At 38.3% G+C, this 16,119-nt stretch overlaps 1 protein-coding gene across 1 annotated transcript in view; it reads right to left on the reverse strand.

The window, feature by feature from the left end:
- SCAPER (S-phase cyclin A associated protein in the ER) overlaps positions 1–16,119 on the reverse strand; it is a 147,067-nt gene that overhangs the window by 84,857 nt on the left and 46,091 nt on the right. Inside the window, exons 18-20 of the mRNA XM_061347689.1 lie at positions 13,735–13,816; positions 13,265–13,417; positions 12,302–12,409 (exon numbers count right to left, since the gene is read on the reverse strand). Of these exons, the coding sequence (XP_061203673.1) occupies positions 12,302–12,409; positions 13,265–13,417; positions 13,735–13,816 (343 nt within the window). The remainder of the gene's footprint in view (positions 1–12,301; positions 12,410–13,264; positions 13,418–13,734; positions 13,817–16,119) is intronic.

Below are 16,119 nucleotides of genomic sequence, written 5' to 3' on the forward strand. Positions count from 1 at the left end.
TAGAAAAAAAGTAGTAAGAATGTCTCTATTTCCTCAGAACTTTCACATTTACAAACCACCCCAATACGGTTCAAGGTCTACATACTTATCATTTAGAGACAAATAATCAACAAAGCTATTCTCCTAAAGCTGTTCTCAATTTTGATTGACCTACACCATCCATGGGCAGACATGTAAGTGCATGTAACAATTCCAATGACCAGTGGACTATCCAGAAACTGTTATGTGTTGTCCCCCGCCCCTCAAACGAACTATGCTGAACACATGCTGAACTATAGGTAATCACTGCTTTGTAAGATAATTTCTACTTGAAAACGATTATTGCCACGATCAGTTGTGGTTATTCCTTCCTTTTTGGTAAAGGATCCTTACAATTTAAAGTAAAAGGTGAAGTGTTAAAAAATGTATAGACAATATTTGTCAGAAAACAAACCATAATTTCTCTCACTGATTCAGGAAAATATGATGCCTGCTGAAAACAAAATAAATCTCTGTGAAATTTCCTGGAAAACAACCGTTTACTTTTTTGTAAAGCATCGTTGCCTGATCCAACCCAGCAACATATATTTGGTCAAAATAGTAACTGAAATTTCTATTTTAAATCATATGAATGCAAAATGAATACTGAGTATTAGACGTAAGAAACCAAGCATAATAATCTAAGCAAATTCTAAATGCAACTCTGACTTTAGCTTTGCTACACTGCTGGCCCTGTATAACCCCCAGTACAGTCAAACAGTTTTTCCTCAGTGTATTGTCCAAGTGATCAAACCATGGATGTCGCTATCTCCACATGTAACATAATTCTTACAGGTTTTGTATGCATTACCCCCCTCCATTTTAATATTGCCCTTGTAATTTCAGCATGATGTGCTTAAAGGAGGGCTTATCTTAAGGTATCTCACAAGGTTGTCACCTTTGAGCATGACTCAGTAGTACAAGACTAGCAAACCAGTTCTTGACGAGCTAGTTCTTAACCAATCAGTAGTAGCATAGAACATAAAGCATCCCAGTTCAGGTTAAGAAACCCCAGTTCATTTTTGTCTCCTTTGAGATGTATCCCTCAACACCCATTTTAAAATAGCTTTTCCCTTAACCTCTCTTTGTGAAAACAGAAACCTGCTCATAAGGCTGAAACTACACAGGGAACTGATGGGTTTGAGTTTTCCCATGCTAAGAAAAGAAAGGACTTCCTCAGAACACATTGATACTGCTTTTTGATAATGCTTTGCTACCAAGCTTCAGTGTACTTAACCTGTGTGGATGCTCAGTTATTAAACAAAATATATCCATTACTTCAGTGGGATTTCATAGGTACATACTTGCTTTCCAAACTGAACTAGTATACCTTACCACTGTCATTTACCTCGTCTTATGACCAAGGTGAAGCACTTGTAATATGTAAAACTAACAATGACTATTACTATAGCTCTACATCTTTGTTAAACTGTGAAATTAGATTTTTGGTTCATCAGACCTTCAAAATATTTCCTACATCCTTCAATGTGACAGCAGAGCAAAATGCAGTTAACACTGCACTTGGAAATGGCCACAGCCTTACAGAAGGGGCAGAACATCTCCATCCAGGCACAGTCAGCCTGCAGTCCTCCTGCTGCACTGCAACAAGCAAACATGGTATCAGACTTCTGCTTGTGAGAAGTGAGACAAAGCCTTATGTGCCCCTGGCCAGCCATTCATGGCTTAGCAGATGACTTGAAGAGAACTATAGGGTTCAACAAGCACACTCATTTATCACACTGTGAGGGCTGAAAGAGCTCTCCCTGTCAAGAGCATGCAGGATGGTTACAAACCACTCTGTTCACATGAACTCAGGCACCTCCATGAACGATGTTTCTCAGAGTTCTCAGCTTTCACATGTGGCAGTCTGGATTAATATCAGACTTCATACATGCAGCTCATTAAAGCAAGACTACCTTACTTGTAAAGTAATAACACCTTGTGTCAGAAAAACAATCACTTTTTGAAGGTACAGATCAAAGCGTAGGATTATCGCAGTGGGCAGATCGACACCATTCAGGTGTAAAACCAGTATAACTAATAGCTCGGTATCAAATGACAACTGACATCTGAAGAGAGCTGCTGTTAGACTCGCTTCAGAGCAGGCTAGGAATATTTATTCCCATGTTTTATTAAGCTCCTTCCAGTTACCTGAAAAACTAAAGGTGTTTAAATCCACTGAGTCACACTCAAGTACAGTACGTCCAATTCGTTCAATAATCAAATTCATGTCACAAATAAGGTCTCAGCTTTCAGAGAGATGGCAGAATCCATGCGACAAAGTCTGTACTGTGCTGGGATGTGCAGTCGCAAAATACGGAAAACAGGCTGCTGATTTCTTCATGGCCATCTGTACGTACTCCTCTATATATACTCACATGGTGGTGGCCCAGTGATGCATTAGAGTAGATGCATTCACCAAAACTACAGATTGTTTTACCTGTTTCTCAGAAGGAGACTCTCTCTAGCTGAAAAAGCTTATGAAACATAAAAGTAACCTGGTAAATGCATACAATTTGCTATTTAATGGCATTCTATACAGACATGTTATCTGATAAAGCCATACAGACCTCTAAGCATTTCTGTATAACACTGATGCAATTTTTAAACAACCAAAATAAGTTTCCTGTAAAAGTTTCACTGCTTCATTTCCAAGCAAGGTGAAAAAACCTAACAATAAATGCCCATGTAAAGCTGCAGCCACCACAAAGCAGACATGACAGAAGTTATTTACCAAAAACGCCTTTGCTTTTCCTCTCTGCTCCCTCCAACTGTTCTGACTTTTAGTAACTGGGAATCCTGAGACTGTCCAAATGCAATGGATGGGCCTTGTCTACAGACTACATGAGAAATCAAGTTGCCAAAATCATTAAAAGCTAAAACTATGAAGGTCACCCATGAAGTCACATTCTCAGTGGTTACTGCCTATCCCCATCCAACTGCCTGAAACAGAAACACTCACCAGTTTGTTTCATATCTTGAAGTTCACAATTTTAGATGAGCACTTCTAGAACCAAGAACCAAAACTTGGTTCTAAGCACTTCTTAGAACCAAGTTTTTCTCTATACACTGAATGACACCCCTTTTTCTTACATGACATGTTTATTATTATAAAGATTACAGAATTATTATCCATATTCTCTGAAATAAAGGAAATTTTTCAGACTCCAGAACAACTTTTCCATGAAAAGTGTAGCAAATACTACAAAATGCTGAAATGCTATACAGGTGAGCACTGTCCATTTCAGTCTGGATGAGGAAAACCATACCAGAAACTGGATTATGAATCTTGGTAATCCATATAAAATACAGCAGCTGAAGAATAAATTTCCTGACACCCTCTTCATACAATACCCATCCACAAGACTCTATACTAGCTCTCCCCATTTCATGTCCTGATCACAGCAACAACATCCACGTGTGATCCTGACAGATGGAATGTTGGCTATGTAAGTATTTCTCAGAACACAACTGTACAATTCTTTTCCTCCCGGATCTCTCTGACTGTGACACTTCCAGCTCTCTGTATTACATATAAGCTACTACTCATTTCCCTACTCAGCAAATATTTATAGTAACTTTATTAAATTGTGGTGGAAAGCGTGCCAAACAGAATTCTAAGAAAACTTCCTCATTCTAAAATTAGGAGTGAGCATAACACAAATACTTATTTCCCTTTCCCTTCGTTTTAAGTAAGCATTGGGTTTTCGTGGATTCTGCCTGTGGCAAGATTGCATAGGTAGGACAATACTGTAGCAGAGCATCTGTATTTGCTCAAGCTGGGAAGAAAATCACAGCCTGGCATTTGTTGCTGTAGGGCAGTCTTGACTTAAGATTCTTTGTTCTCTTGTTGCTCCTTGCTGCCTGGCTCTCATGAAGCACAATATTCCTCCTAATCCATAGTGGTAACAGCCTGGGAAGGAAGACTCTGAAAATCCTCCAGTCTGCAGCCAGTCAGTCGCTGGCAGGGGTGGCCAGGATCATCACCCAGTATATCAACTGTTTGCTGCTGCTTTCTAGAAGCTCCAGAAGGTCCTGTGCTACCACAAAGCAGCCCTGGAGTGAAATCCCACTGACAAGCAGCAGGCATGCAGAGACCTGACCTTTCCAATGTTCAGTCTGTTTTTTACAGAGTACAACATGGGCTTCATTAGCTGTGTTTCAGTTCTGTATAAACTAGCCAATTTATTTAAGTGGAAAACCTTGCTGGCCACTGGACCCAAAAAAAAGGAGCCAGAAATGACCTTCTTGGAATTTGCAGAGTTTATGGGGTTTTTCTCTATTATTTTTCATTTTCATTCCCCTTCTGTATTTCTGGATTCTGGACAGAACTGAAGCAGAAGTGCCAGAATACCGTAACACTGGTTATTCTTATTATTTTTGTATACTTTCCAACCTTAAATCCCCACGTTTGGAAAGAAAAGGCATTCTTATAAGTTTTCTAACCCAATTTTGCAGACCAGGCAACTTGAAAAATATCTCACTCTAGCTGTTTATCTAAATTTGATCTTTGGAACTTGTTTTTCCTTGCCTTCCTATCATAAACATGAGGAATATTATAAAGAAATACTCATGGTAGCTTATATCCCCTAATAATTGCTGTCATTCATTTACCATTTTAATAAAAACCCCTAATAGTAAACTGAGTATTTTGTCTAACCATAAGGTACATAGGGAATACATTCTAGCAAATCAATAGGTAACTATGCTGCAGCCTACATACATCTTCTGGATTAACATCTTTACCTGTTTCAAACTGAACAATATCCTATAACTGCAGAAAATAACTAAAAACTGTTTTCAATATTTATTACCAATGTCAGGAATAGCAGTTTCTTACTTGCATATAATCACTTAGGGATGGATTTGCCAAATTCTGAAGACGTTTTTAAGGTTCAATTCTAAATCATGTTACCGCAGGAATATTTGTTCATGATTTTATTACATGTTTCAACAAACCTCCTCAGTATTTGATTTTTTTCCCCTCACAGCCGAGGACAATATTTAATATGGAAAACAGATGCTGAGGCCGACTATGAGTTATATCAAATGCAGAATTCACTTTTCAATATTATAACCAGCGACAGCTTGAAAAGCAGACAGTTATTAATGCTTAATCATAAAGAGATTAAGTGTTTGTGATCAAACACTGTTATAACCCCACAAGTGATGATGCCCTCTAAAATACGGAGAGGATTCAAAACACAATCATTAATGTTTAATCATTAAGAGTTCAAATGTTTGTGATCAAATACTGTTAGCATATTCCAAGTGACGATCCGCTCCAAACCACACACAAGATCCAAACTAAGGAAGGATTTACTTATTACCATTATCAGAGTTATTATAAGTGCTTCATATGTGAAAAATCAGGTTACAGAAATAAAGAAATGGATATTCAAATATTACTTTATCAAAATGAATATTTTAATTATTCACATTTCTATGCTAAAATGTACTTCAGAAGATGAGTGTAGAGCATTAAAAAAGCTTCCATTATTCATTCAAAACTGAGGACTGACCTTTCATTGTAAAAGCAGTTTTACCTTCACTTCTTTCATTAATTAAGATTCAATTTTTCAAATGAGGGACTAATACTGCTTTTTAGCATGTCCAAGCTACATACTATTTTGACTGCTAATCCTGACTGCACTTTTAGTCACCTTGCTTGTCTATAAATTCAATGATACAACAGCCTGCCACAAAGATAAACAGCAAATAATATCCTGGGTAGTAAGTCCAGATATTTCTGGAGATTCTTAATATCATTCCCTTTCCCAATTGTCACTGCAAAATTTGGGAAAGAAGGCAAAGGAAAACTGTTTCTTCCAGAAGAATGAGAACTGTGCATACCGGACTTGGTAAGCACCACTCTGCAGATTAGGAGCAAGCTGGAAGGCACTGACATTATCATCTGGCTGCAAGGGCAAGCACAAGGAAGGTGGAAATGAGAGTGCAGTTGGCCCTGCCAGGAGTAGTTTTTCTTACTGGCTATGAATATTCAGGATATCCAAGCCAAAGGGAAGAAGGGTGCAGCTGTTAGCAATGATCTATCACAGTTAAAGACACAGCCAATAAACAATTAATCATGTACAGTTTTGTCATGAGAAACAACACTTTATAATATATTACAGGTAAGAAGCTATTGCTGCACAAAGTGCTAAAAACGAGAACTGATGTATAGAGTTCTGAGAGACCTTCTGCAAACTGCATCATGGATTAAACTTTACAATTACACAATCATTCATGACAGCTTCTTCTAGGACAAATGTATTCACAGCAGTCTTACAAGGCCAAAGTTCCTGTGCTGAAAGGACCACAGGTATCCAACAGATACTGAACATCTATAAACAAAAACGGACCACAGATGCTTGGCCTAATTCTGTTCCATTCCATGTGTAGCAACACACAACCCCTCCCTAAAGTTATCCTCCCTTCCTCAGGGAAAAAAAAAAAGAAAATTGAGTAAAGCAAAAAGCAAACTCAACTGAAACCTTTATTGGGATGGGGAGTTCTTGTGTGTAGGTGATTTACAGATTGCTTACGCTGAGCAATAGGGAAGAAAAATGGGCTACTGTTGGAAAAGTAATGACCAGACACCTGGAAAAAAATATGAATTCACAATGAAGTCCATATTCTGTAGGTCTGTGGATAAAAGAAACAGGAATATGATTCAACAGATGACCAAACCATATGCACCACTCCATTACCCAGAAACTACTTGAGTGTTATAAGCCACCAGAGCTAAGTCAAGACCATCTCCTTGTACTGTAATGGTTATCACTGTCCAAATGAGACTGGAGTGCAAACATACACCAGAGTAAGACCAAGGCTGCACATTTTAGGCACACAGAGTTCCTAGCTGCAAAAACATCAGACTCACAGGAAAGCCTTAATCCAGATCCTTGAGTAATAAAGCACAAGGTAAAAGCTTAAACTGAATGCTAAGGACTTCCATTATTTTATTCTGAGTGAAACTCAGAATGCAGATGGCTAAAAACACACTTGGATTTCAGGAGAGCAGATCTGGGCCTCCTCAGCGATCTGCTTGGAAGAGTACCATGGGATGATAAAGCCCTGGAAGGAAGAGGGGCCCAAGAAAGCTGTTAAGATTCAAGGTTCACCTCCTCCAAGCTCCGGAGTGATGCATCCCAACAAAGAGGAAGTCAGGCAAAAATGCCAGGAGGCCTGCATGGATGAACAAGACCCAAAAAGGAAGCCTACAGAGGATGGGAGCAAGGACAGGTAGCCTGGAGGGAACACAGGGAATTTGCCCAAGCAGCCAGGGATACCTTAAACTCCTCTACTGGATGAAATGAAAAAAACCTATTAATCCTTAGTGTTATTATTTTCCATTCGGCTTAATCATGTCTTTCAGACAGGTTACCAAAGGAGCTCATAGGATACCATTCTTCATTTAAATAGATAACTTGAAAACACTGATTCAGAAAGGAAAACAAAAAGCATTTTTCCCAGTACTGCTGAGGGAATAAAACAATTGTTATATACAATTTTAATGAAAACACTGTGAATTAAAAACAATCACTAAAAAGAAGCCCAGGCATCACCATGTCTCCAGCCAAGAAAGCTCCTTGAAAACAGAGAAAAAAGAGAGCAAAGGTCAGACATGGAAACATTCCCACATCTCCTTCCCTCGGTAATTTCCTCTATGAGAAATAATGCAAGCAGCATACAACTTTCAGAAAACAGCTCTATTTCTTTAAGAATAACAACCCCTTGCCCCTAAAAAGCTTCCAGAAATTCAGACTCACATGAACATCAACTCTGCTTGTGTGCTGTGCTAGCTATAAACCTCCCGTGTACCAGCACAGCTCTGCTTTCTCAGGCAGTCCCTCACCACATCCTGGCAAAAGCACAATCCTGCCAGCGGAGCAGTGCTGCTACCAGGGGAACTCGCCAGCACAGTTATGCACACTGTAAATCAGACCCTGCTGCAATCTAGGCAGACCTGTGCTAGAAAAGGCTTGCACTGCAACCCCAGCCAACTTGACAACCCACAGCAGAGAGCAGGCTTTAATCACATGGCTAGCTGGGGTGTTTGTAAAAGGAATGCGGGTGGGCTCAACCAACTATGTCTTTCTATAAAGCCTCGCGTTTTAATGCTGTCAGTCTTCAGACAACAACCACCTCTGCTCCATCATGGGATTGTATTTTCATTTGATCTAAATATACCTCTAAGAAGTTGTTTCATTTATATGATGACAACAGAGTCCATTTTCTTCCTTGATAAAAAAGAGCATGTTTTTCACATAAGCAAGCAGGGGCTCATTAATATTCCTCCATTCTGCTTTAGAATACATCAAATTCTAGCATGCCCTTTATGTAAATTAGCCAAAATCCTGTAATGTTATCTACTTCATATGGTTTTCAGAAGTACTTTTCACTTACTAGAAACACTAACAGATTGCATGGAACTACATGATTTATGCTGTAAAAGTGCTTTTAGACCATTGTATTTAAATGACAGGAGATACAGACATGAGATAGGACAATGGTTCAAAGGAAGCTAGCTACAAGGATTACTGATGTTAGGTACATTTCTCGAAGCAAACCAGAACAGACATGAGAGGCAAAGAAAAATGGGAACATAAAGGGGCAGAAACATGAATAAACGATCTAGGAACTACAGGTGGGAGCACAGTCTGCAAGCAGAGACTCCTCAGCCTTATGAAATCACTATGTGTTGCCCTAGGGCTTTCAGCAGGCACCTTCTCTGTGACTCCCTTTATATCAGAAGCCCTTTGTGTCACACTAGCTTTGATTCAGCAGACTGTTAGCCCCAACTTCCAACATACAATTTGATTCCAGCTAAGCCAATGGCACCAGACTGCATACATTGTTTACACCTTTTGCTGCACTGAAAAGAGTATGATCATTAAGAGAGGGGACAGGAAATCAACAGCACAGAAAATAGCAACGTGAAAAGGAAGTAAAAGCTGGAAGTTTGATGGAAGAAGACACTCATTTAAGCAGAGAGAGAAAATGTAGACAGAGCATTGTTACTGCACTGAAGATGATGGGAAAGTGATAGAATTACAAGTTTCAGAAACATAATATAGGCAAAACAACTTCCAGCCTGAAGCCTGCCCTGCTGGAAGAGTCCTGCTATCTACATGAATGAAAAAAGTAAAAAATGTGAACAGAACCTCATTTGCTTCTACATGATAACCACTGTTTCAGAATCAACCGTCTTCTGCTTTAAGAGAAACCTCCATCCTTTTCAGCTGGATGAAGAAAATCCAAACGAAGAAAATCCAAAAAGCTGGGATGAAGCAAAGCTGTCATCAAACCTCAGACACAACTTCATGCTTTTCCACTTTTAGCATCTTCACTCATAATAAAACTATTTTCTTTGTGAGCTTCACCAAATACATGGCATCTACAAATGAATTCATCTTACTGATTATCCAATACTAGCTGTCAGTTCTTGCACAACATACGCTGGAATTAGGCACAGTAAATGCTTAATTCCAGAAAAATAGATAACTGCTCCTGAAGTCTACTTTTGTATCTGAAAATGTAAAATTACAGAGCCAATAGATGCTATAAGCATCTATAGCATGTATATACCTATATAGCAAAGGCATACAAACTAGATTATAATAATTTCTTTTTATATCTAGCAAAATCAACTACCAGCATCCACATGGCTCGGAGAAATCACTGTCAGTGATCATTCTGCACAGCTTTTAACTTTTTGCTTGCAGTCAAATAAAGCAACAAGAATCCCTTCACTGTGTGAAGACATATTACAGAATCACTTAAGTAAGTTTTCCAGTTCTTAAGGAGATACTTAAATCTCACCTTCTGGGATACCACTACGGTCAAAATAAAAATATTTCAAGTCTTTTTGTGATTTCTTAAATAATGATAACGAAATCCTATGGTCAGATTACAATCTTTTAAAAAGCTTTCTTTCCAGGCAGCTGCCCATTATACTTAACAGGCTGAACACAACAAGAGTCAAAGATCAAGAGTAAGTTATCGGAGGTGTCAAGTGCACAAGGTTAAAGGTGAAATTTTATTAGGTCAAAGGTGATATAAATCTCTGTCAAAGCAGGAGGGTCACAGACAAGATGTATATAATCCTAAAACATCACAGATGACAAGTAATAACTTTAAGTAGTACAAGTGTGTTCTCATTATCGATACCTTCATTGACTTAAAAAACTGAAAACAGTGATTGAGTAAGTACCTATGAGTATTAAAATGCTTCCCTGGAATATGGTTTTACTTCTATATAACATATTGGAAAGTTTTTCTCAAGTATTTCAAAATCAACTAAAGCTACTGAATACTTCTGTGGTGGCGAAGCACCGTTTGGGACCAAAAACGAGGTACACAAAGCAGATTGATCTGGTAAATAAAATTGCTTTCCTACTTCACAATTACCATATCTTCAGCATGTGCATCTTGTTACTGCTCTTTGGGGGAAAAATAACCCAATCCAAACAACAAACAAAGCAGAGATGGCCTCAGGCCAAGTAAATTTCAGACTACAATAGTATAGTTCAGAATTGTGTATTCAGGCTAATGAAAATATAGCTATAAATAATACATTAAATATCTAACAATGGAAGCATCAGTATGTTGCCAGTATGCCAAATACTGCGCACCATCTTGATTAAGGACATTTAAATCTGCTATTGTAACCATCAAGCTGTTGACTCAGTTAGAACTTTTCTCTCCTTTTGCTCCTGCACTAAGTACGCATTCCAGAAACCCCATACCTTAAACCTTAGTCTTGGTCTTAAGTTCACACCAAAACGGTTTGCTGACTAACACCAGATTTAAGCACAAAAATCAAGATATCTGTGCCCTCTAGTGGAACTTCTTTTTCACCAGCTGGGCACAGATGCAGGAGTTCTAACGAGATCTCTTCTTCTGGAAGCTGGAATTGTTAAACTACCAAATTAGACATCACAAATAGTGTATAAAAGCCAGACAAAGGAAAATTCAGTTCACTGCTTTCCTTCGTATTTATTTGAGGGAAATCTCTCAGGTTCTATTTCTAGGAAAATGCATGCAGTGCAAAGTCTCATACATGCTATTAGATAAACGTGGCATCTTAAAACCAAATCCAAACCCACATAACTCCACTAAGAACCGTCAAAGAGGACAAAAAAACTGAAAACATAAGTTCATGTGTTTTCATTACATCTGGAAAGGGGAAGGCAAACTGCAACTCAGCAAAAGTTTACTCCTCCAGACTACTGTATCTCTTCCCAACTTTTTTTCCCATTTTTCCAGTGATAACCTCCTCTGTGGATTTCAGTACCTCAGAGACTTCATTTTCCAAAGCTTTTCAAAAAGGAAAAGGAAGGATGCTACCACTAAGTTTTCAGCTGCAAAGGAAAGGAGGAGACAGCCAAAAAATCAGAAGTACTGAGCAGTGTCATTAGAATCAGCATGGCTGGAAACATTTCTGAACACAGTGAAGTTAAACTTGAATCAGCTCTGGAGAACCCACTTGTACAGTACTTCTTCCCAACATCTGACAGATGTAATGTGGGGGCATTCATACGTGTTTTGTGTAAAACAGAACTCAAAGGCTGACTGTTAGAATTTTTCATACAGAAAAGGCCTTAATTCTGTAGTTCAATTCAGGTAGCAATAATAAGAAATTAAATCAGACGACCATCCACAAGTGTTTTCTTCAAAACAGCATAATTTCTTGAAGTACTATAAAATGTCCTCATTTTTTTCCTAAGAATCAAAGTGCCAAATCTTCTGAAGAAGCTACTGAAAAACTCATTCCTGTTCTTTCTAGCAATGCTAATACTTGCAAAGCATTTCCAATCTTACGTATGAGAGTAACGTAGCACTACAAATTTCAGCATGAGTGAGTGACCTTGAAGCAGAGGACAGCACATCTGATTACCTAAAAAGGACTAGGGTGTTTTGAACAACAGGATCAACAACAAAAAAGTAAAATAGACATCAGATTTTTATGACGAAAAGATAAAGTGAGATGAAAAATGCCTCTGGATTAACAAAAAAGCAGTATCTGACATTTTAGTCACAATCTGCTTTAAATGGCAATTGCCTGAAGTATTTGAATCCACTGTTTCTTTCATTCCTTTTCACTCATAGTCTCTCTTCAAAAAGGCACTATTATTCCCATGCTAACACAAATATTCTTGTTCAATTCCTTTATAAGAATTTTCAAAACCTTCTTAAGCTACTCAGCTGGTGGCATTTAAAACTGGAAATTACACAGAGAAACATACTACTACATAGAAAAAAATACTATAGGACTTACCACTTCTTCATCTGAAAGCTCTCGTCCTTGTATACTACTGTTCTCTCGCACAGCCTGTTGGTGTTTTTTCCCTTTAATGTGGCTAAAAAGGTATACTTCTGATGAAATCTGTAATGACAATGACTTAACAGTCATTTTCCCCTCAATAATTATGTTAATACTTACATCAGTAATTCATAAATCTATAAATAACACTATTATGCAGGACCTCCAGGTAAAAAGATCTCCCTGCTTTCTACTCAATGACTATATAGCTTCCTCTTCACAGTTCCTGGGACATGTGGAATGGTGGACACAAGAAGAAATACCCTGCTGAAATTAGAGATCTGCCTGGCAAAGTACTTTGCTTCCAACACTGACCAAAAAATAAGGTACCTAAGCAAAATAAAAGAGGAAGCAAAGCAAACACTATTTGTCCCACTCAGCAATATTAAGCCTCCAACCAAATTCAGTTCAAGAACTTCTTTAGCTTGATGCTGTTTCCCTGTATCTAGTAACCTTCAGGAAATTCCAGTACAGTGAATCTTGTCCAGTCATCTCCTGAACTAAACTCAAATATCCACAGGATCTTATAACAAGGTGTTCACAGCTGAGCTACCTGCTATGTAAAGAAACATATTTTTTACTTTAAATCTCATGTTTAACTACCTCCATTTGATGATAGTTAAAAGCTTTGCTTAATATGATGCTCCTGAATTCTTGCTTTTCTTAGAAGAGAAAGCTAGCAACGAAGTACTGTCCACACTCTCCATTCCACCTACAACTCTACAGTTCTCTCAAATCTTCCCTAAACCACCTGATTTACAGACAGAAAAATCCAAAATAAGGTGCACTTTACAAGAGCAGAGCAGGGACACAGTGGGTGTGCAATACTCTCATCTGTGAGTGAAGCATAACTTGCAGCTTCAGGCCTTAGGTTGGCCTTGTATTTCTGACAGTATTCCTTCCCTTTACTCAACTTACCATCACATTGCATAATGAGCACTGTTTTTTTCGTTCATATGGTGTAAGTTTTGGTGCATAATCAGTATTCGCATGTCTTCCACTACTTAATTCAGCTGCTTTCTCTTTTCTTTGTTCGATTTGTTCCATGTGCCTTCTAATACTTTCATCATGCTGAATGGAAAATAATCAAAGCAGCAAAGAAAACACATTGAATTACAGTGAATGGAATTAAACTGTGCAAAGAAATGTTAGGAATTACCAAATATTATACGGTTAGGATGAACTTCTGTTAAATCAAAACTATTTTTTATTTCTGAAAGGCATTCAAAGTCACCACGTCACAGACACTACGATTTAAAAATGAATCAGCACCAATTCTGTTTTATAGCAAATCCATCTCTAAATCTTGTTGTATTTAACATTCCTGATTTTGTTCTTAATGAAATATTCTAGTACAGAGCAGAAGGTCATATTTTATCCTTTTATACCTTCAGTTGAATCTTCTTCTGTAGCTCTTCCATGGCTTCTTGTTGAGCTGCAGTAAGAGCTGCCAACCTCTCTTCTCGATCTCTAACCAAAAGATAACATAGAGAAAACTTGCAATAATCTAAAGTATGCATAATACTCATTTATGTGTAACAGAACACATAATTGGGAGAACAAGCACCCAAAATAATTAAGCTGAGGATGGCTCACTAGAAGAGAAAGACAACAAAAAGCAACTTAATTAGAGAGAATGTGATGCTTCAATTTGGATGATTTTATAAAGGTAGACACTTGAACCTTTGTAGCAAAACCCAGATCAGTCCAACCAGAGCAATAATAGTCAACAGAATAGTGATGAATGTGATGCCCTGCCATCGTCAGCATTCTTCATCCACTGGCTAGAGTCAGTGGACCAAGGGGGAAGAGAACAACGGCAAATCAAGGAAAAACCAAACAGCAATGAGGGCAGTCTGTTTTATAAAGATGTTGATCAGTGAAAGTTTGAATATATAAACTCACAGATAAAACTTTGACCAACATCGAATGATACAGTCCAGTGATAAACCGATGCTATAGAATATTGCAATTCTAAATGTTCAACACACCAAAGGACAGCAAAAGATTAGGCATTTATGTTACTGTCACCTTCTCTACACAGCTGCAGTCAGGATGTATTTTGCTCACTGAACCTGTCTGCCCTGCATCTCTCTTCCAAAAAGTGAATCATGCCTCAAACTCCAGTTGTGCTCTTCACTTTTAGCAAGTCTCCATCGCTTCCCAGCACAGGGCCAAAGCACAGCTCTCACGCATCTGGATGTTACTAAGAGCCTGTGAATTCCCTAAGCACCGCCCTATAAAGCAGACACCTGCAGATAACAGCGATCAGTAAGCCAAGAACTAGGCATGCGCGAAAGGCCAACAGAAGTAGCAAAAGCTTTGAGTAAAACAGCAATGAAGAAGTTATTCAGTGCCATTTTTTAAAAGATATCCTAAAATTAGAGTTACTGAGTGACAAAACTAGAAAAGCTGACATAAAGATCACTAGCCAAACTGCAGTGCTGTTTGGGTTACGCAGAGTTCTGTTTGTTTGAGTTTTTTAAACAGAAAACTGACAGCAAAAACAGTAATTTCTGTAAAAGCAGGAGGCTCGGATAAAGTAACATTTCAAACAAAAAGCCACAGAAAACATAAAGGCAGATTGGAAAGAAGATGAGGAGGAAGCAAGTCTAATGATAAACACTACACACAATTGTCCTTTCAGAAGGGATAAGTGAAGTCTTCCAATCACTATGGGCTGGAGGGGGATGAGGAAGAGATGATGGATGAGAAAACTTAGGTACTTTATGTACTATCTCCCCTGAGGTACATAAAGAAAGACTGAACTACAGTCTGTGTTTTTGTTTTAAAGAGTTCCTGACTCACACCATGAGCTCAAACCAATCACAACATGTGACCCAAACGCAAAGCTTATTTTAGCTATTTCTTCCAGTGTGCATTTACACGTCCTTGTTTAATACTCTAAACTACAATAAATTAATATCATTGCATAGTTTGGGTTCATAATATTTGAAACGAAATTCTAGATTTCTGATTGATAGAGCATCACCATTACTTTTTACATGATCAGGTTACACTGCAGTTTTATGATTTCCATTGACAAGACCAAAATTTTCCATGTTATGGATTTCAACTCTCTGGAATATAAAATACTCTGAAATTACATTTAAAACCTTGCTGGAATCAAGTTAATGAAGCATAAGGGCAGGGGGCTTTTAAAGTCAGTTTTAGGTACACTATTTCTTTCATACAGATGCTTTAATCACCACCAGATGCACATGGCAAAGCTTATATTGAAGAAAGCTTAAGCAGTTATTCCAAAGACTACTAGTTCCAGCAAGTACTAAATCTTCAGGGTAAGAGACAAATCCTAGCAGCAGGGGAAAAAAAGCAACAAAACAAAACACCAAATGATACCCCGAGGTTCCACCAGACTAGGCCAAAGCTCTCTTGTGTAATTAGCATCTGGCAAAGGAAAAGAAAATCAAGCATGGTACTGCAACAGCAAGTACAAAGCATTTGAAAACTGAATGCCATGAGAGCAAATATAGAGGAAATGTGACCTCTTCCTCAGGGATAATAGTGACAAGACAAGAGATAATGGGTTCAGACTTAGGGGAAATTCAGGTTGGATATAAGGAAGAAGTTCTTTACTGTGATGTTGGTGAGGCACTGGAACAGGTTGCCCAAAGAAGTGATAAATGCTCCATTCCTGGCAGTGTTCAAAGCCAGGCTGGATGTGGTTTGGAGCAACACAGTCTAGTGGAAGGTGTCCTGCCTATGGCAGGGGGTTGGAACTGGATGATCTTAAGTTCCTTTCCAATCCTAAC

This window comes from Neopsephotus bourkii, unplaced genomic scaffold (genome assembly GCF_033783945.1).
Source record: "Neopsephotus bourkii isolate Nb327-2 ecotype Australia unplaced genomic scaffold, CSIRO-AGI_Nbou_v1 NB_318, whole genome shotgun sequence".
NCBI classification, from domain to species: domain Eukaryota; kingdom Metazoa; phylum Chordata; class Aves; order Psittaciformes; family Psittacidae; genus Neopsephotus; species Neopsephotus bourkii.